This window comes from Carettochelys insculpta, chromosome 27, assembly GCF_033958435.1.
Source record: "Carettochelys insculpta isolate YL-2023 chromosome 27, ASM3395843v1, whole genome shotgun sequence".
Classification (NCBI taxonomy): domain Eukaryota; kingdom Metazoa; phylum Chordata; order Testudines; family Carettochelyidae; genus Carettochelys; species Carettochelys insculpta.
This window is the reverse complement of record NC_134163.1, coordinates 16212568-16237060: the sequence shown is the minus strand read 5'-3', so window position 1 is coordinate 16237060 and position 24493 is coordinate 16212568. Positions and strand designations below refer to the sequence as shown.

General features: G+C 48.1%; 2 protein-coding genes across 11 annotated transcripts in view; one reads left to right on the top strand and one right to left on the bottom strand.

Annotated features, from left to right (window-relative positions):
* PEX11G (peroxisomal biogenesis factor 11 gamma) overlaps positions 1-11588 on the bottom strand; it is a 20868-nt gene extending 9280 nt beyond the window's left edge. The window contains exons 1-5 of one of the 2 annotated variants that reach the window (XM_074978584.1): positions 11485-11588; positions 10895-11083; positions 8287-8465; positions 6268-6318; positions 2507-5767 (exon numbers count right to left, since the gene is read on the bottom strand). In XM_074978584.1, coding sequence (XP_074834685.1) covers positions 5542-5767; positions 6268-6318; positions 8287-8465; positions 10895-11083; positions 11485-11556 — 717 coding nt within the window. In that variant the 5' untranslated portion in view covers positions 11557-11588 and the 3' untranslated portion in view covers positions 2507-5541. Of the gene's footprint in view, positions 1-2506; positions 5768-6267; positions 6319-8286; positions 8466-10894; positions 11084-11484 lie in introns of those variants that run through there. The other variant, XM_074978585.1, reaches the window with a different exon arrangement.
* Positions 11516-24493, top strand: SAXO5 (stabilizer of axonemal microtubules 5). 9 transcript variants are annotated; one of them, XM_074978591.1, is made up of 10 exons: positions 11653-11873; positions 12626-12666; positions 13521-16065; positions 17324-17427; positions 18471-18565; positions 18678-18793; positions 20850-20968; positions 21404-21605; positions 23685-23773; positions 24255-24493. In XM_074978591.1, exons 3-10 carry the CDS (start codon positions 15522-15524, stop codon positions 24441-24443), a joined length of 1458 nt encoding a protein of 485 aa, XP_074834692.1. In that variant the 5' UTR covers positions 11653-11873; positions 12626-12666; positions 13521-15521; the 3' UTR covers positions 24444-24493. The 9 variants fall into 9 exon arrangements, with proteins under 9 accessions (XP_074834689.1, XP_074834692.1, XP_074834691.1 ...); XM_074978590.1 differs by having other exon boundaries at positions 12626-12686; XM_074978594.1 differs by lacking the exon at positions 11653-11873 and having other exon boundaries at positions 11898-12686; positions 13521-13608; positions 15516-16065.

The window sequence follows — 24493 nt, the reverse complement described above, 5'->3', positions numbered from 1 at the left end:
TGGGGGATGCTCCGAGCTCAGTGGGGTGGGCCGAGCAAGCGAGCGGCCTCATGGGCCCAGCCTAGAGGGCAGGGGAGCTGGGGCCTGGCACTACAGCCATGGATGGGGGCCTGTTGACCTCACCCCGGCTGCTCCTACTCCCCCCGATCCCGGCCCGTGCCCCTATGGGCAGCTGCCCCCGCCCCCCGGCTGCTCCCGCACTTACCGCCGGGCCCCACTCGCTGTGTGCTCGCAGCCACCGCCTCGTGGCCTTCCCCAGGCGCTAACCCCCGCCCCCTCATTAAGATGCAGCGCCCTGAGCCAATCAGCGTGCCCCTGCCGGCTCCGCCCCCGCCCAGCTGGCTGCCTGGCGCCGCGTGAGGCGCTGCGGGTGTGCTCGGGGGAAGAGGCTGGGGAGCCGGCGGCTGCAGCCCGGGCGTGGCTCGGAGCCCAGGCCCTGCTAAGCGCTGGTAAGGCCCAGGTGTGAGCGGCGCCCCGCGCGCGGCTGCGGGCACGTGCTCGGGGCCAGCCTGGCCCATGCACCTGGAGTGCGCCGCGCCCCAGGTCACCCCCCAGCCCTCTGCAGAGGCTGCCTGCAGGGCTGCCCGCCTCCAGGCACAGCGGAGAGGGAAGGCAGCAGCAGCTACGGCTAAGGGGGTGGGTGTCCCCAGGCACACCAGTGCTACGGGCATCTCCCATGTCCGTTCGCGGCCGGGCGGGGGAGGCAGTTGGCTGTCTTTGTGCCTGGGTGGGAACGGCCGAGCTCCGCGGCAGCAACGTTTTAAGTAAAAATGTAGCCCAGCATTTGGAGCCTTTTCAAGCCACATGCACAAATAGCTCTGGCTCAGCTACACTGCACACAAAACCCCCACACCCACAGTAACAGACTCGCCACCCTCCTCTACAGCCAGTGGCACGTGTGCTGAACTAAATGTAGCCAGGCAGTGGCCCCGGTAGGGCTGCTGCTTTGGCCCTGTAGCTGGGGGGAGTGGGGTGGGAGTGGGTGCACTCTAGAGCTCTAGCCCAAGTTTGCCAACAGGCCTGACTAGGGTGTTTGTACTGAAGTGCACCAGCCTCTGTAATGGGCACATTCAACACCCCCAACCCAACACACACTCTGGTTTCGGGAGACAGCTACCAGACAAAGGGGGGGTAAATACCTGCAGCAGACTTCTCAGAGCTTGAGGCATAGATGCAGTGAAAAGATGGCTGTATAGGCCAGCTTGGACTAGAGCCCCAGTGTTCTAATCTTTCCCTCCCTGGGCTTCAGAACCAGAGCTGCAGGCCTAACTGGGACATTTCAGCTGCCTTACGGGTAAAGGAAATACCTCACTGGCTCACCCTGGGAGCTGAGGATGCTCAGTATGTTCACCCCATCTTTGGAAAGTGCTTTGAGAGCCAGAGCTGGTGAGCACTAGGCTGTAACTATACTAACAGAGAAGGAGCCATGAACCCTGGCTTTGACTAAAGTATCTGAAAGTTGCAGAGACTTTGCCGCCTCTCCCCTTGCAGTTTCAGAGCAGGAAGTTGTTCCCTTTCTAGTGGGGGAGTGTTTTATTGACAGGGCTGGCGCTCAGTGAACCCAGAGGTGACTTTGATAAAGCACCATAAACACAGGAGCCTAGGGACTGAGCCCTCACTACCAGTAATGCAATGTAAAGGTCAGTTCATAGCTCACTGACACAGCAGAGCCATCACCAACTAATATTAAAATGTTCTCTTTGCAGCAAAGATGTTTTCCTGTAATGCTGTAGAACAGGAACTAACTGGGCATAAAGACTCAATGGCTGTTGCAGAAGGGGAAAATGCACGACTGGTTCTCAGGCTCATTTTTTGATGGAGAGAGACATCACAGTGTGTCGTACCCATGAAAGCTCCTTTTGCTAATTCTTCAAGAGTTACAAGTCTGCTTGTTGTTTGTGAAGCTACAGACTAGCATGGCTACACCCTGAGATTGTTCCCCAGTCAGTCACTCTGCCTTCAGATCACTCACCAGGGCATAGGTAGGGGAGGTGAGCTGGAGCAAGCATAGGGCAGAACAATGGCTGCACCAAGCAATAGCTGGCTTACTAGTAAGTGATAGAAAGTAGTACTCTGTGGTACCTTCTAACCATGGCAGAAAGGGGTCATAGCTGGGGGCAAGACAGAGTCAGAGAGCAACTACTGCAGGTTCAGAACTGCTCCATATCAGAACACCCAAACTGGTCTAAAGCATGATTCATCTGCCCCTTTCCTCTAGCGACAGCTGCCACCTCACAAGAGAAAAAAGTAAAACAAGCCAAAAAAACAAGCCCAGCCCATTTCAAACCAACCCAAACTGTGCCCCGCCTGTCTTCACTCCGCCTCATCAACTGATCACGTAATAAGCCTCAAAGACCATTCCCCTTTTGGTTGGCACTGCCTGCACACACCAAATAAACCTCAAACAAGCCACACTGCAAAAGAGAGTTTTAAATAATCTCATTATTTACTTTTAGCAGTAATGTGGAGGACACACAAAAAAAGGCCTATTAGAAACTTGTTCCAGAGCCAGAGCTGCCTTAGAGGTACAAGGAGCCAGCGACTAATGGGAGGGAAGGACCTAAGAATTACTCCAAAATACACGAGGCCAGCACCCCACCCCCCAACCATGTGGCAAAGCAGACGCAGTGAGAGCCAGCACACAAGTGCAGCCCCTGCCCCCATACCACCAACAACCAATTTCTAATTGCAGGTGGGGGGAGGCACATACCAGGCCAGCCTCACCACATGGTGGTAGAGAAGGGACAGAGCCAGCAACCAAACGGTCCCCACCCCCACCTGCCTGTACCTACCAAAACCAACCCTGCAGGTGGGGTGGGGGTGTGGGGTGCACCAGAGCAGCTTGGCAGGCAGAGCCAGGAAGGGTAAACAGATTTGCCCCCAGCAACACACACAGCCCTACCTAGCTGTAGCTCCTCATGAGGTTGGCCCTGCAGGCTGGACATGCAGCACCAGGACTCTGGGGAGTCCCAGCCAGGGTTGGACTCAGTGTCTGAATCCCTTGAGAGAGACTGAGACAGCTGAGCTGACTGAGACCCCAAAACAGTAGCACCAGTGTTCCACTCCAGCTCTGCTTTTAGAAGTGGACTTGGCAGGTGGGTGCTGTAGGGGCTGTGCCTCTGCCCCCTGCCGCACACAGCGAGCATGTGCACGAGAAACCCCCAGTACAACAGTCTGTTGAGACACTGTTGTGAAAAGGGGTTAATCTGATAACAGCAGTAAGGGCTGAGGAGAGCTTCAGTCCCAAAACAGCTAGTAGCTCACTGAGTCTGCTCTCCCGACTATCCCAGTCTGTTAAATTTCACCCAGTTACCCTGTGCTGAGTCCCGTAACTTGTTTGGCTAAATCATAGTCTTTAGAAAGGTAACCAAGGTTGATCTCACAATAGCTAGAAATATAGAACCCATCACATCCCTTGGTAGCGTGTTCCAATGGTCAATCATTTCTAATTTTCATTGGCCTCAGTGGACAATTATTTGCTCTTCTTCTGCCTTTCTGCACAAGATAAAGAGCCTTTAGTGTTTGATAGTTTCTCCAGGTGATGCACAAAGACATGTTAATCAAGTCTCCTCTCAGACTTTTTGAGAACACAGGATTATTTTAGCCTTTTGTGCTAAAGCATCTTATCTAGTACCCACTCCAGTGGTGCTCTTTTTTACACTCTCTCCAGTTCCTCATTTTAAAATGTGGCCATTAGAAGTGGTCTCAGCAGTGCCACACACAGAAGTAAATACCTCCCCTCACTCATACTCTCTGCTCCCAGGACTGTGTTAGCCCTAGTGCCACAGCTTTGGCTTGGGAGCTCTGATTCAGTTGCCTGCCCAATCCAATCCCTGAATCTCTTTTGGAGTCGTAGCTTTCCAGAAGTCAATCCATTCTATGAGTGTGCCCTTTTGTCCCTTTTCTGTGTAAATTTGCTTTTTGGCATGTTGAAATGTATTTTTTTCTGATTGAGCCGAGTTTATTAAGTGATCTAGATCACTCCATATGACTGCCCTCTTCTCATCATTCTGTCTTGCTGCACTAATCTTTGTGGTAGCTGCAGATGTTGTCCACAGTGATTTTATATTTACTTCCAGGTGATACATAAAAGTGCTGGCTAGCGGGTTTAGTGCCAGTCCCTGCTTGAACCCCACTGGCAACATCCCAATGAATGAGGATTCCCCATTGACTACTTTGCGATCTGTCAGCCAGCTGTAATACATCTAACATGTTTTATTGACACAGTATGTTAGTAAGAGTAAACGCCCCTTGGAACTAGCAGGTGAGCAGCACGGCCTAAAAAGATGCATCTTCAAGACATCAGCATGGAAGCAATGTAAAAAGCGCCTGTGGTGGAAGGGTGGATAAAGGATAGGTTGCATCTGTCCTTGGGCAGATTTAGCTAACACTGGAACAAGCTCCACCCATATTGTTTTTGGAACAGTTTGGAATGAGCAAAGCCAGGTGAGAAGGGTTTCTCTCTCGGTCTGGATAGTAATGATCACCACCTCAGGCTACTCTTTGAAGTGTTTACTTTATTATTGGTACAGTGAGGGAAGTAATTGTAAAACTGATCTTTGGTGCAAGCTCTGAGCTTAGTGTTCACTGATTGAGCCATTAAAAGGATATGAAAAATGTATTTGTTTTAAAAGGAAATCTGGAGGTTGGGATGGAGCCTTGCAGAAGAGCACCTTCTGGAAAACTCCAGACCATGGCTAGTGTTCTCCATGACAGCATCTGAAGGTGCAATGGGCTTACTCACTACAGGCAAAAGGTATCCATTTCTACCATGGCTCCCTACAGGGATGCCTAAGATGCTGATAACCAGCTCTTTACCATATCACATGTGGCCTGAGCAGTAGAGGCTGCCACAAAAACAGACCCTTTAAAAATCTGCTTATGTTTTGTTGCTAGCAGCTCTGATTAGGGAGCCTAAGAACAGGATCGTTTACAGGAGAAACCACTTCCACAGACTGAGGACAAGCAAGCAAAGCCTGCTTCAGATCGGATGCCCCTTCCCGTAGCTGCCCTGACTGAGGCAATTTGGAAACTGATTGGTATTTGGCATGTTCCTTTACAGCTTCTCAGCATCTCACAGCAATGCTTAAATCAGAGCCAAGAGGGTGAGATGGGACTTAAGCTTGTGGATTCTCTCCTCTGAATTTCACAGGCAATCATTGTCCTTTTCCCCTCCCCACAGTGAGTTCCCAGACTTGTCTCATGTTCAAGACAACAGGGAGGTGGCTGTGTGGGCAAAATGAGAGAAGCCACTTGTGCCTCATTTAATTTTTCCCATGTTTTGGAAAACTTCAAATTGTAATCACCATTTCACCTGCTCTTGTAGCAGTAACAGGTGAGATTTCTCCCTATACAGAGGATGCAGTCCAAATGTCTGACCTGATGAGGAAGAGCCATTAAAACATTAACCCTAACTGATTACATTACAGAGCCTTCTTGATCACATTCTAATTACAGGTTCGACTGAGCCACACTGGTCCATATCTGGCAGCATTCATACTTTACCTGCAAAAATCTTACGGTCCTGAAGCTGAACTCGTGTCACACAGTCCCAGAACCTGCCCCTACAGATGTTTGGTAGATCCCAATCAAAGAAGATATAGTCCCCATGAGACCCACTACCCATGGAGGAAACTGTCCAGCCCAAAGAAATCCTGGAGGCAGCCAGTGGACAGCATTGGAGAGATCTGCCATACTGCTGAGGATGCTTAAGACTTCAGATTTCACTTGGGCATCCATTTCCTTTTGGATCTGCTCTGAGGCTTCACTGTGGAAAGAGGAAGAAATGTATCTATTCTCCAGTCTGCCACTAGGAGAGAACCACATGTCTGAAATACCCATGAAGTGTGCGGTCACTTTCAGAGAGAGAAAGTATCTGAACAAATGATTCAAGCATGGACAGGAGGATGCAGTTACATCTGTAAATTAGTTGTCGCAAAGGAATTGATTGCAGCTGACACGGGATCCACAGCAATAGCTGTGTCCCTCCTCCTGATCCACATTTATATTTGGAAGCCCATGAGACCCCAGGTCAGCAGAAGGATTTAGGAAACATTAAAGTATACTGAACATAATTATAATAGTCACAGAGGCTTAGAAGTATCTTCTCAGGAAATGTTACCAGATCAACTATCAATAACCAAGTTTCTGTGTATAGGCTTCCCCATTTGAGATTGATAAGTAATAAATAATGTCATCTCCAGCTGAGGTACTTCAGGTGATACATATGTGGTAAAACAACTACATTACATAGGTCAGAAATCATACCCAGTGTAACTTCTCATCTTTCTTCTTAGCTGAAACAGAATTCGGAGAGACCTGAAAACAAGGAAGAGAGGATATGAGTCCGAGCTGTCTATGACTGTCTGAGAGAGAGAGAGAGACTAACACAAGCTCTCCTTGAATAAGGGTCTGTTTTAACAATAACCACCAAATACTAGTGCTAGTCTTTACCATGGGGAGAGAGATCCTTGTTATAATAGGTTCTATTGCCTATGGGGATGGAAAAGCACTGTTCAACAACCATGAAAAGCTACTGGGTTATAGCTTATGGCTAGATCAGAAGCGGTATGATGCTTTCCCTCTCCAGAGCTCAAATTCCTTCTTGCCACTCTAACCAAATCTGAATTCAGAAATGTACCTTGGTACAAATGTCTCTATATTCATCAGAACTTTGGGCTTCTAAATAACATAACAAGTAGGAGATAAACGGACAGACTTCTAACTCCCTTAGACAAAGGGTTAATGGGCACAAAACAGACATCAAAACACTCCAGATCCACAAACCAATTAATCAACATTTTAAAGGAATGGGGCATTCTATTAATGACCTAAAGGTATGTAAACAAAAAGCAGTCAAGTAGCACTTTAAAGACTAGCAAAATAGTTTATTAGGTGAGCTTTCGTGGGACAGACCCACTTCTTCAGAGCACAGCCAGACCAGAACAGACTCAATATTTAAGGCACAGAGAACCAAAAACAGTAAGCAAGAAGGACAAATCAGAAAAAGATAATCAAGGTGAGCCAAGGCTCAATCTAATTCTTGACCTCCCACCTGACCCTCTGATTTGCTCACCTTGATTATCTTTTTCTGATTTGTCCTCCTTGCTTACTGTTTTTGGTTCTCTGTGCCTTAAATATTGAGTCTGTTCTAGTCTGGCTATGATCTGAAGAAGTGGGTCTGTCCCACGAAAGCTCACCTAATAAACTATTTTGCTAGTCTTTAAAGTGCTACTTGACTGCTTTTTGTTTTGATAGTGTATAGACTAGCACAACTTCCTCTCTGTTACCATGAGATAAACAGGTTACAGACAATTAACTGTTCATACTAAAGACCAAAAAAAAAAAATAACATCTATCATGTAGCAAAAACAATTGCTGGAGCCCTAAAGGGCAGAGAAGATTTGGATGTGCTGCATGCTGTAACATTGCTTGAAGCTAATTTTGCAGAGGAAGTTTGAGTCTTCCTATGTTATGTGAAGTGGTAAATAACACTTTCCTCGTGTACTTTTTCTACACGATTCATGTTATAGACCTCTATCTTATCCTCTCCTTTGTTGTCTCTTTTCCAAGCAGAAGAGTCCCAGTCTTTTAAATCTCTCCTCATATGGAAGCTGTGCCATACCTTAATCATTTTTGTTTACCTTCCCTGTACTTTTCCGAATCTAATATGTAGTTTTGGAGATGGGGGTGACCAGATCTGCATACAGTATTCAAGGTGCAGATGTACTGTGGATTTATTAAGTGGCATTATGATATTTTCTGTCTCATCTGTTCCCTTCCTAATAGTTCCTAACTTTGTTAGCACTTTCAAAAAAGCTAACATATGAAAGTAGATGTTTTGAAAGAACTATATACAGTGACTCCAAGAACACTTTCTAAAGTGGTAACAGCAGAAAGTTAACTCATTCTTAACACAGAGTCTAGAGGAGTGTCTTACAGCAGTAAGAAAAAATGAAATGGAGTAAAACTAGCTTGATGTAATTTTAGACTAAGAACCCAAATTGATTTACTACTGACACCTATTGACCAGATAAACACATGGCTAGCAGAAAGGAGGACTAACTTCAGCATTTCCATGTTTTCCCACTTGGCCTCACTTGTTCATTGGAAACTCCAGATCCATAATCATGGTGGAGGGGGGGTAGCAGGTAATCCAAAACCAGAGTGCTGTCATGGCCCAGCACCCAGGAGCCTCCAGAGCCACTTCTCCTTTCTGCCAGGCTCCCAAAGCAGATAAAGTATTCCCTCATACCCCCTTTAAGAACTGCATCTAGTACATTTTACCGTATAATGCCCAGGACTAGGGAGAGCCCCCAGAAAGCTGTGCTTAATGTCCACCACTTGTGTGAGTTTGTGCGAATAATATCAGCATCAGCAGCCCATGCTAGATGCTCACAGGGGTAGTAGAGCTGATCAGCCAGGTTATTTAGGACAGAGACACAGCGGACAATGGCATCTTCTTCCTGTAGCACAAAGACAGGCAAGAATTTAAGACTCGTTGCTTTCCTCCATAAACATCACAGGTTAGACTGTAGTGTTGCCACTCCAGCTTTCTTGCAGCCCTGAGACAAAGCTTAGCCTCTCCCTGAGAGCAGAGAATGACAAGACACATCACTAACACCCAATATTTTATGCCCAGCATACAGCAGTGATCTTGCACATGATTTCTGATACACACATCCAGCAAGGACTCTGAGTTGCATCAGCAAGAGGCATTTCTGGAGGAACCTCCACTAAGGTCAGAAAGGTTTTTGCTCTTGCCTCTACTTTTATTGTTGTTGTTTAAAAAATTACATTACTGATGGAAAGTGAAGGAGTGACAGCCCTGGAGGCTGCCGCTGTTATGTAAATTATGGAGCCACTGTGCTAGGCATGTAGAGACAACAAAAGTATAGTCCTTGCCCATGGAACTTACATACTAAGATCTGAAAAGAGACAATAGCTGGAGACAGTTGAGGATTAAAAATGAAATCATGAGACAACATTGGTCAGTATGGCCGTGTCTACACGTGCCCCAAACTTCAAAATGGCCACGCAAATGGCCATTTCGAAGTTTACTAATGAAGCGCTGAAATGCATATGAGCTCATGGGAATAAGGGGACTTCGAAGTAGGCGGCGTCCTTTCGAAAAGGAGCCCCGTCTGGACGCGCCGCACAGCAGCAAGGAGCGTCAGTTTCGAAGCACCACTGCCGCCCTCATGCTAATGAAGCGCTGAATATGCATTTCAGCGCTTCATTAGTAAACTTCGAAATGGCCATTTGCGTGGCCATTTCGAAGTTTGGGGCACGTGTAGACGTAGCCTATGAGGGACAGTGGTCTCAGAACATAAGAACTACCAGATGGTATCAGACCAAAGATCTAGCTAGCCCAGTATCCTGTCTTCCACCTGTGGCCTATACCAGGTGCCCCAGAGGAAATGAACAGAGGTGTGTTAACAGGTGATTATCAAGTGATCCATCCGTCACCCATGCCCAGAGTCTGGAAAACAGAGACAAAGGACAACATCCCTGCCCAGTCTGGGTAATAACCATTGATGGACCTATCCTCCATGAATTTCTTTAGTTCTTTTTTGAACCCTGTTATTATGTTGGCCTTCAAAACATTGTCTGGCAAAGAGTGCCACAGGTTGACTGGGCATTGTGTGAAGAAATTCTTCCTTTTGTTTAAAAACAAGAAGAAGTCTTGTGGCACCTTATGGACTATAAGACTGCCACATGACTTCTCTTTCTTTTTGAAGATACAGACTAAGTTGGCTGCCCTCTGATACTTATTCCTTTTGTTTAAATTTGCTTATTAATTTCATTTGGTGAGCCTTTTTTCTTGTATTATGAGGAGTAGATAGCCCTTCCTTGTCTACTTTCTGTACAACAGTCATTATTTTATGGACCTCAATCATCTCATCTTTATTTCAAGCTGAAAAGTCCCAGCTTTATTAATCTGTCCATTGATCTAATTGCTGTCGTGTTTTTTGGAGGCATCATGCCAGAGGAGAGATTTGAAGGTGGATGATGAGAGAGCTTTATGTTTACACAGAGCTCCTTCCAAGTGACGAGCAGCATGGGAGAAAGCTGGAAAGTATTTGTTAGAAAATGTAGCACGTGGGTGAAGAAAAGACTAATTGGAGGTGGAAATCAACCTTTTGCTACCAAGAGATGATGGGTAGAGTTGGGATAGGCTTTGGAAATGATGGCTGGATTGGAACCAGAGACCTCTGCCACCCTTTAAGAATCCCCTCAAGCAGTTAGTCATGCACTTCTATGGCAAATAGAGAAGCCTGTATTTGTCTCGAAGAACAAAGAACAGAGACATTTACCAACACCACTTACTGGAACGTGCTTAGTCCAAAATTCATTTTGGTGGACAGGGTAGTTTAAAAGCTTGAGAGAGAGAGAGAGAGTCAAAGAACTATCCTGTCTGTAACGTTCACTTTGAAACTTCATTGTGTCTTAGCATAGCTATGGAAGACTGTAATGATTTCTTAGAGTGTGAGCTGCAGGGCTCTTGACTTTCTGGGCTTTTGTATAGAACTCGGTACAACAGGGCCTGATTCTAATGGAAGATTCTACAATTCAAATAATATAAATATTTCAAGAAAGACATGGTTGCAGAGGCCCTTGACCACAATGCACAGGAGAAGCCATAACAATTAAGTAAATGCCTCAATGCGTCACCTGAATGTGCCTCTACCTTGCAGTCAGCACAGTAGGAGAAAGCGTATCATTTTGCAGGATTGGGATCCTAGATGTCAAACTCCCCAAGGCGCTTGCTCTCTGACAGCTCTGAGTATCATGTCTGTCTTAATACCGGGGTGAAGAGGGGCAGGACTGCACCTCTGTGGTGGAGTGTGATTCAAATGCCCATGTCTTGGGGCTGGGACAGGAGTCTGGTTACCTTAGCGCCCAGCCCATACTGGCGGCTGTAGGCGAGCATGGCGAGGTCATCAAAGAGGCGCAGCACCGTCCGGCAGTGGCTCAGCTGGGCTGACACAGCCAGGAGCCTCCTGCCCATCTCTGACTCTCTGGGACCTTTCCGGGCCAGGACCCCCCCAGCCAGCTGGCAGCCATAGCACAGGGTGCGGATCTGGGGACAGGGTTAGAGACAGCAGACAGGGCATGGGCCAGGCACAGCGACTCAAACAGTGGTGCTCACGTGCCACCTCCCGGTAAACCCGACCGCCCCGCGGGGCCGAGATGGCGACGGGGCGCTCCATAGCTCTGGCTGGTGGCGGGAGGACCAAGGCCGTGCCCTCGTAATCCCCCGCACGGAGGTCGAGACGGAGCCCCCCGCCCACAACCCCGCCCCGGGAGCTGGCCCGACCCGTAGCCCCGCCATGGTAGGACCAAGACAGCCGCCCGTGACGCTGCCACGAGGGGCGGGCCGAACCAGTGCGCCCACAACCCCCGCCGCGCACGGCGCCCGAGCCAGCGCTCTCCCCGTAAGCCCCGCTAGCGCCACGGGAGGACCGGACGCCCGCCACGCACCACGCGGTCGCGGCCCCGGTACGAGTCCAGCACCGAGACCAGGTCTCCGAGCAGGCTCGCAGCCACCACCATAGCAACACATCCGGGTCCTGGCGGCCACGGGGACGTACGTAGATGCGTGATGACGCGGCACGCTAGCCGACGCATCCCGGCGTGCAGCGCTGGCGCGGCGCTCGCTGGGGGAATCGCTGTCGCTATGGAGACTGGCTGCTGCGTGCTCCGTGGCCGGCGAGGCCGCAGCGCGCGGCTGGCAGCGGGGGACGCTGGGTCCTGCGTAAGCCCCGTGTCCCGCAGCAAGCGGGTGGCGCCCGGCTCTGGTTCCCCTCGAGACCCGCCGGGGCGGGCGCCAAGTGTCTGTTTCCCGCTGCCTGGGGATGCGGCCCCGCCAGGTGTGTTCCCAGGGGCGCTGGCTCGCTCGCCCGTTCTTCCCGGGTAGGCGCCGTGAGTGGGGGGGGCGCCAGGGAGCAGAGCCCCTCATAGCCTGCGGCGCTGCCCCTCTTGCCAGCGTGAGTCCCGCGAAGGAGCGAAGGCCCAGAGACCGGCTGGCAGCAGAGCTGGCTGTAGCCCTTGCTGACCCGGTCACCTGGGCCCGAAAGGCCCCATTTCTCTTTCCCAGTCTGCACCATCTGGAAGTTTGCAGACCCTGGGTGAAGAGCGCTGGGACGGTGACTCGAGCTGGCAGCATCTCTGGAGCATGTGAGAAACAGCTGGGTTGCAAATATGACAGCTGGCGCTTCTGCTCAGCAGCTGATGATGTATCATCTTCCCTCATGATATTCTTTCAGCCCCTGCCAGCCCAAGGAGCACTGCTACCATCCACTCATTCATCGATTACAGATCCCAGTCTGTATCTGTTCTGTGGGTACCTCCTGATCAGCAGCTTTGCTGAATCAGGCCTCAGGGCTGTGACAGGAGCAGAGGTACTGTATCCTCCTGGTCTGGGTTAGAGGATTGCTGACTGACTGACTGACTTACCTTTGATATCGCAGTTTTGCCACCCAGCCATTTTTGTGTTTATAAAAAGTACACAGGATATTTTCATGGGGAAGAGGTAGCAATATGTCATGTTTACTGAAAATACAGTATGAAAAGCAGCACCATTCTTTCACTCACACTCTCTCTCTCTCTCATCTGCCTATAGATATCCTGGAAATGGTCTTATAGTCACCAATTTGTCAAAATGTGAGTCAGTGAAGTGGCAGGTGAGATTGGATGTAAGTGAGGAGCTGGGCTCTGTCCGTTGTAATTTGATGCTCCAAAGCTCTGCAGGACTTAACCTAGGGAACCGTGGCACAACACCCAGTTTTTATACTTGTAAATTCCCATTTGAGTCTATTGTCATATTGCAATGCTAGATCCTTAACCTGTGTTGATCACAGGGTTTTCCTGAAGTTATCTTTTGATGGTTGTTGTCAGGCTTCCCATCGTTATTTCTTGTTTGTTGTTTCATTCTTGCAGGGGTGTCTCCCTGTGTCCAAAGTTTGTCAGTGCTGCTAGTTTGTTTAGCTTTGGACATGCCTTCGACACAATGGATGTTTGTTTATCGCCAAGTGTCTCATTTTAGCTTGACCATCTGCACACGTGTGATGACTTTCACACTTAACCATGCACATACCCTGCACTGACACCAAACAGTTTTACAGAGAATTTCAGACAGGACTGCACTTTCGAAAGTGTTGCATAGTAAAGTACAGAAGAACCTCACACAACTTAGTAATGCAGCTGAGAAGCACAACTTAATCTACTGTTAACAACAAGCAAGACCTTATAATAAACATTATACTTATTACTACAAAATACCAAATTTTGGTTATATCATGAGCTGTTGAGTTTGGGGGTGGTACTGATCTTGCCTATGTGAAGCTCAAGCTACCAGTTCATAAGCAGCAGTGTACAGTCTTGTGGCATTGGCACCAGTAACTTTCCCTCATTATGGATGTGCTTTGCTTTACCCCTCTGCTCTCCAGTAATTTCTGTTTCTTGTTCTCACATTCTGACTCCAGCCATCTTAGAAATCCTCTTTCTCTTCTCTCTAGCTCAGATTCCATTATGACATGGTGAACTTTATGATAACATCACAGGACACTGAAAATTCTGCAATTGATTAGTTAGCTTTGGCTGGAGGTGAGTTACAGTCAACTTTCCTTGGGTTTGCGAGTTCAGAGAAGGAAGCATTGATTCACATTATTGTGTGAGGCATCTGTGTTGTCAAATGCCAGTCAGTGAACTCCTGCTGAGTCAGCTCTGTTTAGGATTTGCTTTTATTGGCTGTTACAGGGGTTAGGTTGTCTTAAGTTTCTCTTTTCTAAGTCTAAGTAATTCCTTTGCTTGTCTGGGTCTTGTGCTTAACAGAAGAATGGACATTCTGAGTCAGACCAAATGTCTGTCTGTCTGTCTAGCCTAGTATCCTGTCTTCTGATAGTGGCCAATGTGTGGTGCCCCAGGAGGAATGAACAGTACAGATAATCATCAGATGGTCCATCCCCTGTTGCCCAATCCCAGCTTCTTGCAAACAGAAGCTAGGGACGATGTCATTACTGCTTATCCTGGCTAATAGCCATTCATGGCCCTACCCTCCATGAACTTAGCTAATCCTTTCCTTTTATAGTCTGGTGAGGAGTTCCACAAGTTGACTCTGTGGTCTGAAAAAATACTTCCTTTTGTTTGTTTTAAACCTGCTGCCTATAACAGGTTATTTCATTTTGTAACACCCTCTCCCCGCCCCCCAATTCTTGTGTCATGTAAGACAGTGTAAATAACACTTCCTTATTTATTTTCTCCACACTAGTCATGATTTTGTAGACATTTATCATATTCCCCTGCTTAGTTTGATGGATATGGACAATTCATGAATATTTAGGTTTTAAACTCTTGGGGCTAGGGCTTGTTAATGCATAGTAAATGCGGGTAAGGGCACAAGGCCTACATCACTCAAAGACAGTCATCCTAGAAAGATACTTTAGTTTCTTAATGCTTCTAGAAAAGACCAATGCTAATACGTGTGCAGCTTTTTCTTAAGCACTCTTAAAAGCTCTGCATCAATTAGGACTTTAAATGTGCAAAGCCAGACCAGTGCAGAGTGTCCTGCTGACACGTGGCTCGACCCAAACTCATGATTCATGTTTGTGGCCATTTATGTAAGAGAACCTACTCAGGCTCTCTTGTGAGTTATGGGAAGAGCCTCTCCCAGCTGAGGCCAGTTGAGCACCACTTCGTTGACCAGCTTGGCCATGGGAGGAGTCCCAGCTGAGACTAGGACAACATGACTCCTAGCCAGCTCAGCCTGGGTCCTACTGGTTTGCTTTGAGGGAGAGCTGTCTTTGCTTCATGCTATAAAATGGATGTTTGAACTACAGGGGCACAGTTTGAATCTCAGCTGCAGTAATAGGCACGTACTGTGCAAGTGGCACATCAGCCCTGGATGGGGAAGACTGGCTAATGTCCCTTTGTCATCTGATCCCATTGGTCATATTTTAAGTCTTGCCCTTTTGGCTCCACTAGTCTTGTTAGAAATATCCCAGAGCCTGGCATGGGATGATTAACAAGTGATCCAAAAGACCAACTTCCTGCATGCTAAACTCACAGGAATCCCTCAGATTCTGTGGTCCCAATTCACCCCAGGAGTAATCCTGCATTCTCCATGGATTGCCAGCAGAACTTCCATTGCCCTGCCTCCCATGCTAATTCTCAGTTACCTCTAGATTGCCCTTATTATGGCAGCATCTAGGGGGAGAGCAGGACAGCTCCATGGGTGGATGAACATGAAGTTCTGGGTTCACTGGGAGCTCATTTCATTGTAGAGAGGGCAAATGTTTCCAGTTCGCAGGTGGCTGCTTCTGGGATGATGCAGGCTCCTCCTGCCAAGGGGCTGTTCTGGCCTGGACATCATGTTAGGAACAGGCAGAGAATAAAGATCCTTATTGCTTGCTCATTCTTAGCTCTTGGAGCCTCTTGCTCTTTGTTCTTCAAGATGGGACAAAGGCAGCAATGCCCTTGAGCGTGATATCACTGACCCAGCTCTTCCTTTACAGGGGAAAATGTCAGCAAGTGTCCAGTCTTTGATCCCAGCCCCACTCACAGGCATTCCCTTCTTACGGACATCACATTTTCAGATAGGATTTGACCGCAGACCTCAAGGAAGTGTTGTTGAATCTCCTTTCCGCACTGATTTCCCTCCCTTATGGGGCAATTACAAACCAGAACCAGTTCTGCTTCCAAGTTCCAAGGGTGTTTTGAATCAGGATATAAATAAAGTCTGGGAAACCTGTTCAGAAACCCACCTGGCATTTCCAGTAAGGTCCCTGGCACAGAAGCCCAAAATTTGTCCACCAGAATCGCACCTCCAAATGCATGCAGATTCCCAGGCCAAAATTTTCACCTCAGCTGCAAGGGAAAGCTATCCCTGGCCAGATGTGACTCTGCAGGGACCAGCCTCCATCAGAGGGGATTACAGTAAGGAGGAAGATCATTTTTCCAGTGGAGATGAAGACAAACTGAAGCTCCTGCCTTCTGTCTATCGTTTTTCATATCCAGCATATGAGATGCTCCAGCCCATTGTCAAAGCACCATGCAGGCATCTAGGTGAGTTGTTTGGGGTTCTCTCTGTCAGGCTGTGGCCTTTCAGTTCTCGAGGCAGGCAGCATTCACAGGCACTGGGGTTTTCATTGGCTTAGTTTAGATTTCCATTACAACCAGGGGAGTTGTCTGCAATGTTCCCTCTAATTTTTTCCAGCCAGGAGCGGATATTTTCCATCTGTGCGCAAAGTAAATTTTATGTGCACTGAAGCATGTGTGAATGTGCACAACGAGTAGAAACAAAAAGTCTGGCTGTGGGCACTCTGCTAATCAGCTGGGCAGCATTTGGATCTCTCCTGAGGGGCTGCACTAATGCACAGGGAATGCTGGTTGGCTGTATTTGCTGTGGTGACTGGAGTCCGTTGTCATCAAAGTGCTGACTTCTGTTATCTAGAAATATTTAAATATCACTGGCCTTCCTGTTATAATTTCACATGTGAATTAGGTGTTCATGCAAGTGAGTGCCAGTGCATCACCTTCTTTATCTGCAATGCCCTCTTATATTCTATCCCTGTCCACAGCCCACACTTGACTGGAGCACACAAGCCCCTGCATTGCAGCGTTCCCACTTTCCCTGGTTTGTATTACAGTCTATGCTTCTCTTTAGCACAGACTGCCATTTATGCAAAATGTGTGGTGGTTTTGTTTTGTGTACAGATGGGGCTACCTGATACACACAAGTGATCTAGTGCAGAATTTGCACCAAGACCTCCAGAGTTGAAAGCTGACTGAATGCATTTACTTGTGGTGCCAGCCAGTGATCTCACTACATAGGAGAGCCTGCCAGGATACCGTATTGTTAAAGAAGTTATTGCCACTCACGAAGCATGTGCTTAAGGGCTTTGCTGAATGGAGGCCTCAATTCCAGAGCAGGTCCAGGTGGAATTTGCTTCTTGGATGGAGATCTGTTTGTTTTTGAGCCAGGAGGGAGTGATCTTTGAGCTGTGGAAAAGGCCTTTTGTTTTTGTTTATCAGACCCTGATTTCTTAGCTCTGGATACTTGTCCAGGCTGAAAGCCACCCTGGGCTCCTTGACCCAGTGACTGGGGTATGGGCAGTGTCAAATCCCTTTGTTCTAGGCAGACAGCACCCCATGCTGGAGGGTTGTCATAAAGAAACCAAATACAAATAGCTGCTTCCTCTAGTTTCAGTGGATAGATATCCAGGTCAGTGTGAGACTGGACACTTCCCATTTCAGCACCTTGGCACTTCCAAGGAACTGTTATTGAGAACTTTGGTCATTCCCTCTCTGTGTTGTTTGGCAGGGGGAATTCCCACAATTAAAGGTGACAGACGCTCCTACTATGGCACTTCTTATCAAGCACAGTTTGAGGGTGGCTGGATCCCGCCTGTGAAATCCTGTGGCAAGGTAATATCATAATCCTCCAAGTTCAGCCATGCTACTTCCAATTTACAATATTATGGGGCTCAAGCTTCTAAAAGCTTCTTCCCATTCAGGCAACTTGATGGGAGTGGAGCTTAGTTGTTAGGTGTGGGGATGGGAGCTTAAAAATTGCATCCTGTGGTCCAGTCTCTTGTCTCTGAACACCTGCATCAGAAGAAGGTGCAGGTTACTCTGCAATGACCTGTCCATATGGGAAGCTGCTTTCCGTAGCTAGTGAAGCAGAGAATCTGAAGCTTGTCTGTAAGTTACATCCAATTTGTAATGTTAACTGTTCTCATTATCCATATACATATTCAATCTTTGTTTGGCCCTTACTGAGCCCTTGGCCTCAGTGTCTGTGGCAGTCAATATCATGACTCTTGACTGGGTGTCACAGCTGCCAAGTTCGAATCTCAGCTCTGTTACTGATTTGCTGTGAGTCTGTTGACAAATTTGGATGAATAGTTAGGTATCTAAATCCATATTCAGATGTCATATTCTCTGAGGTCCTCTGCATCAGTGGTCCCCATTCCCTTTGGTGAGAGATGTGGTGCTCAGGCCAGACATCCATGGCCTTAGATGGTAAAGTTTGAAAATGTTGGCCAGTCACCACTTCCCAGGGTTATTGTGAGTATTAATTTAGGTATTAAAGCCTCTGATGGAATGTGCTGTGAGTGCAAATAATTATGATATCTCTGGGTTCATCTAGACTCTGCTAGTCAGAACTATCCCAGTCTCTGTCTGCACCTCACCTAGAGACTCACACTTGGATTTGATCCATAGCATGGCTTATTCAGCAGTATCATTAGCTCTCCAGAATGAGGTAATTGCCCTTTGGAAATGGAATCGCCATGAGGCAATGAAGGGATGACATATGCCCTTTATCCTCATGGCTTCTGCACCACAGGATGGAGTATGTACTAGGGAAGCCTGAGGAGACAGTCAACAATGTCTTTGTTTCCCCTGTAATCAGCTGGTGAGGTCTGTTCCATAGCAGACAGCATCACTCAGAGGTGGTTTCTCTGTAGGGCAAGTCTTCCATTGTGTTTGGAGACACCAGGAGCAGCATCAGCAGCAGTGAGGGGAAACATGCCTACACTGTCCAGGACATGAGGAACCACAGGTATCCAGGAAGTACATCTTATGATTTGTGGCTCTCCCAGACAAGCTCCCTTTGAGCACTTCACTCGCAGCGCACTGCCTTATCTCACCATCTAACATCATATGCCTTACAGAGTCTATGACAAGGAGCATGCTGCCTTCCACATACACAGGACGAACATCAAGCCAGGGGATGGTCGCACAAGATTCCTTACTGTGACATTGGAGTCATTCCCACTGTGCGAGCGAGGTACAGGCACTGACCTGACACAGGGAGAGATTTCATACATAGTGCTGGTGTGCTGCCCTAGAAGCTGGAGAGTAGCATTTGCCACTGAGCTTCCCTGTGCAAGGTTGCCTGTTTGCGCTGTTTTCTTCTGTCTGCAGATACTCCCACCCCATTTCAAGGGGCTACAGATGTGTGCTTAGAGCAGCACACTTGTTAATTTCTGTGGCCTGACTCTTCCTGGCCGTGTCTACACTAGTCCCAAACTTCAGGTTTACTAATTTACTAAGTTTACTAATGAAGCGCTGAAATGCATATTCCCATGAGCAGATGGGAATAAGGGGACTTTGAAGTAGGCAGGGTCCTTTCAAAAAGGAGCCCTGTTTGGACAAGCCGCGCGGCGGCGAGCCGCGTCAATTTCAAAGTGCCGCAGCCACCCGCATGCTAATGAAGCGCTGAATATGCATTTCAGCGCTTCATTAGTAAACTTCGAAATGGCCATTTGCGTGGCCATTTTGAAGTTTGGGGCTAGTGTAGACGTAGCCCCTATGGTGTGTGGGCTGGGGAGAAGTTTGATCTCCCTGTTTCAAGCACACTGAGAGATCTTGCTGTTCTTTCCCCCCAGTGGGCTAGTGGAGACTGTGGGTGGTTGGTTTACAAACTTAGGCTAGTGTGTGGAGCATCAAATCTGGGTAGAATTTTAACCAAAATTCCATCATTGCTAAGTCTCAGAGACCAGGCTGGGCCAGAAAAAGTCTTAATGTGAGGAGATGCACGTCAATTGACTTCAATGAGTGACACTTGCTTACACCAGTCCTGCATTTGATTCATGGTCAGTGAAGATAATGACTTCCACATGAACATCCATCCTTTCCCTACCCCTGTGTTGTTCCCATCTTTGCTTTGTGCAAGAGGTAGCAGACCTGTATGCTGAAAGCTCAGATGCCAGTGTGCTGCCTCAGCTGAGACATAACTAGGAGCCACTGCTGCTCAGCCCTGTATTTCACTCCTTAGTGTTTGTATTACAGTAGCAACAAGAGGCGCTTCCCAGGACCATGTGCCCCATTGTGCCGCGTGCTGCACATACGTACAGCAGGAGGCAGTCTCTGTCCTGAAGAGCTCAGAGGCAGAAGGGAGGGATTATTGTTCCCATTTTACCGACAGAGGTATGGTGCAGATGAGGGGTCAGCAAACTTTGACAGAGTGTCAAATTTTGACCTTTAGACCACTATATATGGTCTGAGTGCTGGTGATACTTTTTAAAGTCCCTAATAGTCCTACTTACAACATCTTCATTAATAAATTAAATGGTAGAGCTTTATTGTGTAGGTGGTGGTTGGTAGGATTAGCTGGTCTTTTGTTAATTCACAGGCAGCATGGGTTTTAGCAAGCCCCCAGCTACATGGGGGAGCAGGGCTGAGCTCCTGTCTTAAGTGCCAATGAAAATCAGCTCGCGTACCACTATGGGCACCTGTGCCAGGGGTTGCTGGCCCTTGGTGTAGATTTTCAGGAGCTTTGCTCCTACTTGGGCACTAAAATCAGCGACCAGATCTTCAAAAGCGCTCGGTGCTAGTGTTCCCTTTAGGTTGTGTACCGGGGCATCTGCCCAAGAGAGAGAAAAATACCAGCCACCTAATTAGCAGAGCACCTACAGACAGCAGCATGTGTTTCTACCGGTGGTGCACATGTGCACCTGCCTTGATGCACACAACAAAATTTATTCTGCACATGGGTGGAAGAAATTATAGGGAATGTTGCTCAGCACCAAGCATCTCTGACTGGGAACGGGGAAGCGTCCCCACCTAAGCTTGGAGCTGGGAACTTCTGGGAGCCAAGCACTCTTGAAAATCTGTCCCTACATGACTTGTCCCAGACAGGGAGTCTGTGGAGGAGCTGGGAAATTAACCCAAATCTCCTGCCCCCGCCTAGTGCCTTAGCCACAAGACCAGCCTTTCTCCATGTGCTATAGACATGGCTGGCAGGGTCCTTCCAGCCAACTGTCCCATCCAGGAATGCTGCTGTAGCGACAACCTGTTCACAACTAGGAACCCTGACAGGATTTGCTTCTTGCCTTTGCCAGCCCCCATGAAAGTTACGTGTCCAAGCAAACGGACTTCATCGAGCCTCAGAGGTGATGAAGACCAGGAGAGGAGTCGAGAACGTGCGACCACCACCACTAGCCGATTTTTCCACACCCAGGTGTGTGGCCTCCCTTTCACCAACTGCTATCACAGAGCTGCAGTGTGTTCTAAACATCACTTAATGTGTCAGAGGGTCAGGGCTGGTGTTTCCAAAGGACACTGTCCTTGCTTGCTTATAACATGCATGCATGGCCAGCGTCCTGTCCTGTACTCTGGGAGGCCTGGCTTCTGTTCAAACTGCCACAGTGCACCTTTCCCAGGGATTGCAGGGAGCTGCCAGGGACAGGCTCACACCCTTAGAGTAGAAGGTAAGGTAAGCTACGGAGAGCTCATTCTCAGAAGGCCAGCGGGCAGAAGCAAAGGCGGCTGCCAGAGAACACAGCATCCTGCTGCTAACAGAGGGGACCTGGGCTGCTCACACTTGCAGCTGGAAGCCAAGTAGAGCATTCAGCTCCAGCACCTGCCCATGAACATCTGCTCTTGTTTATTCCAGATGGACATAGGAGACCGTCCACCTCAGCCAGATATGTCACTATCGAGACTACAAACAAAAGTGCTCCTGGGTGACAAACATTTAAATGCCTGTTTCTTCAGCACAACACAGCACTCAGATTATCAGCCACCACCCAAGAGCCAGAAGGAGACCTCCAGCAGCAAAAGCCACCTCCAGAGCCACCTGCCCTTAAATTATCCAAGTAAGACAAAGTTCCTCAGATCTGAGCCACAGCGTCACAACCCATGCTCCCAACTCTGGGACATGTCCCTGCACCAGCTTCAGGCTGCTGTGCCAGGTGGTCATGGGTATGTCTCTGCATGGGGTGCTGGCACTGTCCCCTGCCAGTTGCTCTGCCTGTGGTGGGGTGAGCTGGGTATTGAAACAATGGGTGTGTTTGGGTGGGCGGCTGCAGGCATGTTGTGAATTGTGATAGTCATTTTTGTCAACAAGAATGGAGCAGTGACCCCAAAATCCAGCCAGGGAACTTGTGTTCAGCACATTGCAGGGCAGTGCTGGTCAGTAGCCCCAGGGACTGGCAGGAGGATACTCCTCTGTAAGGCTGGTCGGGCCCCACCCACCCTCCTATGCAGTGCCGAAGTGCTCAGTTACCACGCATCTGGGGAAGTGGGGTTTTGCCCACGGAAGCTCATGCTCCAAGATATCTGTTAGTCTATAAGGTGCCACAGGACTTCTTGTTATTTTTAAAGATACAGACTAACTTGGCTGCCCCTCTGATACTAACAGCTGGGTAGCTGTGTTAGTCTGTACTCCAACAAAACAAAGCAGCTGAAATGTAGCACGTTAAAGACGAATAAAATGATTTATTTGGTGATGAGCTTTCATGGGATAGACCCACTTCTCCAGATCAATTCCATTTCCAGTACAGACTGACGTTTTTAAGTACAGAGGACCAAAAAGAAGAAAAAATGCAATAAAAACTGACAAATCAAATAGAATAGAAGGATTTGTCAGTTTTTATTGTTTTTTTTTTCTTTTTGGTCCTATGTACTTATAGATGTCAGTCTGTATTGGAAACAAAATTGATCTGGGAGAAGTGGGTCTGTCCCACGGATGTTCATCAGCAAATACATCTTTTTTTTATTCTCTACAGTGCTACATTTCTTGTCCTCTGATACTAGTTGCCAGAAGGAGAGCCCATGTGAGCCTCAGGGTCTCACTGCCATCTTGTGGTGGTTTGTAGCATGTGCCGTTGGACTCTGGAGCAAGATGGTCTCTTCCTCTTGCTGGCATTTTCTCTGCTGATTTCCAGAAGCTAAGCCCTTCTTCCCTGAGGCCTAGAAGAGGGGGTGAAGTGTCTGAGTTATAAGCTCCGTACAGTGACTTAAATGGGCCTTTAGGTGGAAGAGGCTAAAATATCCCCTCTGAACCCTGGGTTCTTTGCCCTGGCATTCAGTCCTGCTCAATCAGTGCTCTGCTCAGGCTCTGCGTTTTTATTAAAGGAACAAAGTTTCCAAAAGTTCTGCAATAGCCTGGTTGTAAGGGTAGATTCTCTAACCCAGGTACAGAGAGGCTGGCTGAGAGGCAGGAGGGTTCAATGATGGATGTTCATATTCTCTGTATAACATCTAGTGATAGTCAGTTCCACAGGTTTGTTCATGTATTGGGTGAGGAAAAATTCTCCATTTATCATTCTTAAACTTGTTGCCATTGTGTCCATCTGCGTGTGACAGGGTGAGCAATGACCAGTCTGCATTCTTTGTGATACTCATGATTCTGTGCACTGTTGTCATGGCCTCTCTTTCACCTCTACTAGAATAAACAGTCTGTCTTCAACAGTTTTCTTTATAGGGAAGTTTTTTCCAGAGCTCTAACCATTCTGCTTCCTGTCTTTGAACTCCCTCTCATCCTCTAGTGCCCTTTGTGAGAGGGTGACCAGTCTCGGAAGGAGTATTCCAAATGAGGCAGCACCATTCATGTGTAAAATTACATTAGTGTTTTCTGTATTATTCTTCATTCCTTCCCTTATGCACCATGGTGTTTTTTCTGCCTGTATTGATCTGCCCACGGTGAGGTCTGTGTCTCTTCTCTGGCAGTGCAGACCCCAGATGGGTGTGTGATTGAGTCAAAATTGTCTCAGAGGGGTAGCTGTGTTAGTCTCTACCTTCACAAATAACAAGCAATCCAGTCACGCCTTAAAGACTAACAAATGTATTCAGTCATGAGCTTTCTTGGGTAGAGGACTGCTTGCTATTTGCAAAACTTGTGTGTAGCCTGTGCGTTTCATGCCTTGACTTTGTTCTTCTTTTCCATTGGTGAGCAGGTAAAGGAGCTGTCACAACCACACAGGGTATGTTGGTCCCACACAGACAGCAAACACTCCGGCCCTCCGAGGAGTCATTGCAGCAGGTACGACAACAATTGATGTATGCGGCCAGGCATCAGGACAGAGTCCTGGTGAGAACAGCTTAGCAAGCCTTCCTGCCCCCGCAGCGGCTGGGAGGGAAAAGGACACTGCAAGCAGACCTCACACAAATGTTTCTCTGGAGAGAGCTGGGTGGAGGAGGGGGCTTTTCAGGTACAGAAGGTGGTCCAGTGAACGGGTGGGTACTGCGAGGGTACAGGCAATACTGGGTGAGGCTAGAGCCATCTCAGCTGCCATGGGATCTGCCCCTTCCATCCTCAGCAGGGAAGCCTCTGCTTTCTCTCAGAGGGCACTCTGGCTCAGAGCAAGCAAGAAGCAGGCTGCTCGAAGCTGCTGGCGGGCATAGAGCTGAGCTTTGCTTCCAAATGGGGATAGCCAGAGAGCTGAGCATTGAGTCAACTTCTAGGGGCTAAGAGGTTAAAAACTGCATTGCCACCATCACCACTGGCCTTTCCTGTTTCCCAGATTAAATACTCTCATCTGGTTCCACCATGGAAGGGGCAGTGCTTCTTTGGAACTGAACATCAAGAGGAATTCACCCCCAAATATGATGGCCCTGTGAATATATGTGGGGGGAACTTCCAAGTGAGCAGCATCCCCCTGGGCACCCTGAAGAAATACAGTGCCCAAAGGCAGATGGTCTTTGCAACATAATGTGCCCCCTTCTGGGAAGGGCTTTCAAATATACACAAGTGCGTGACTTC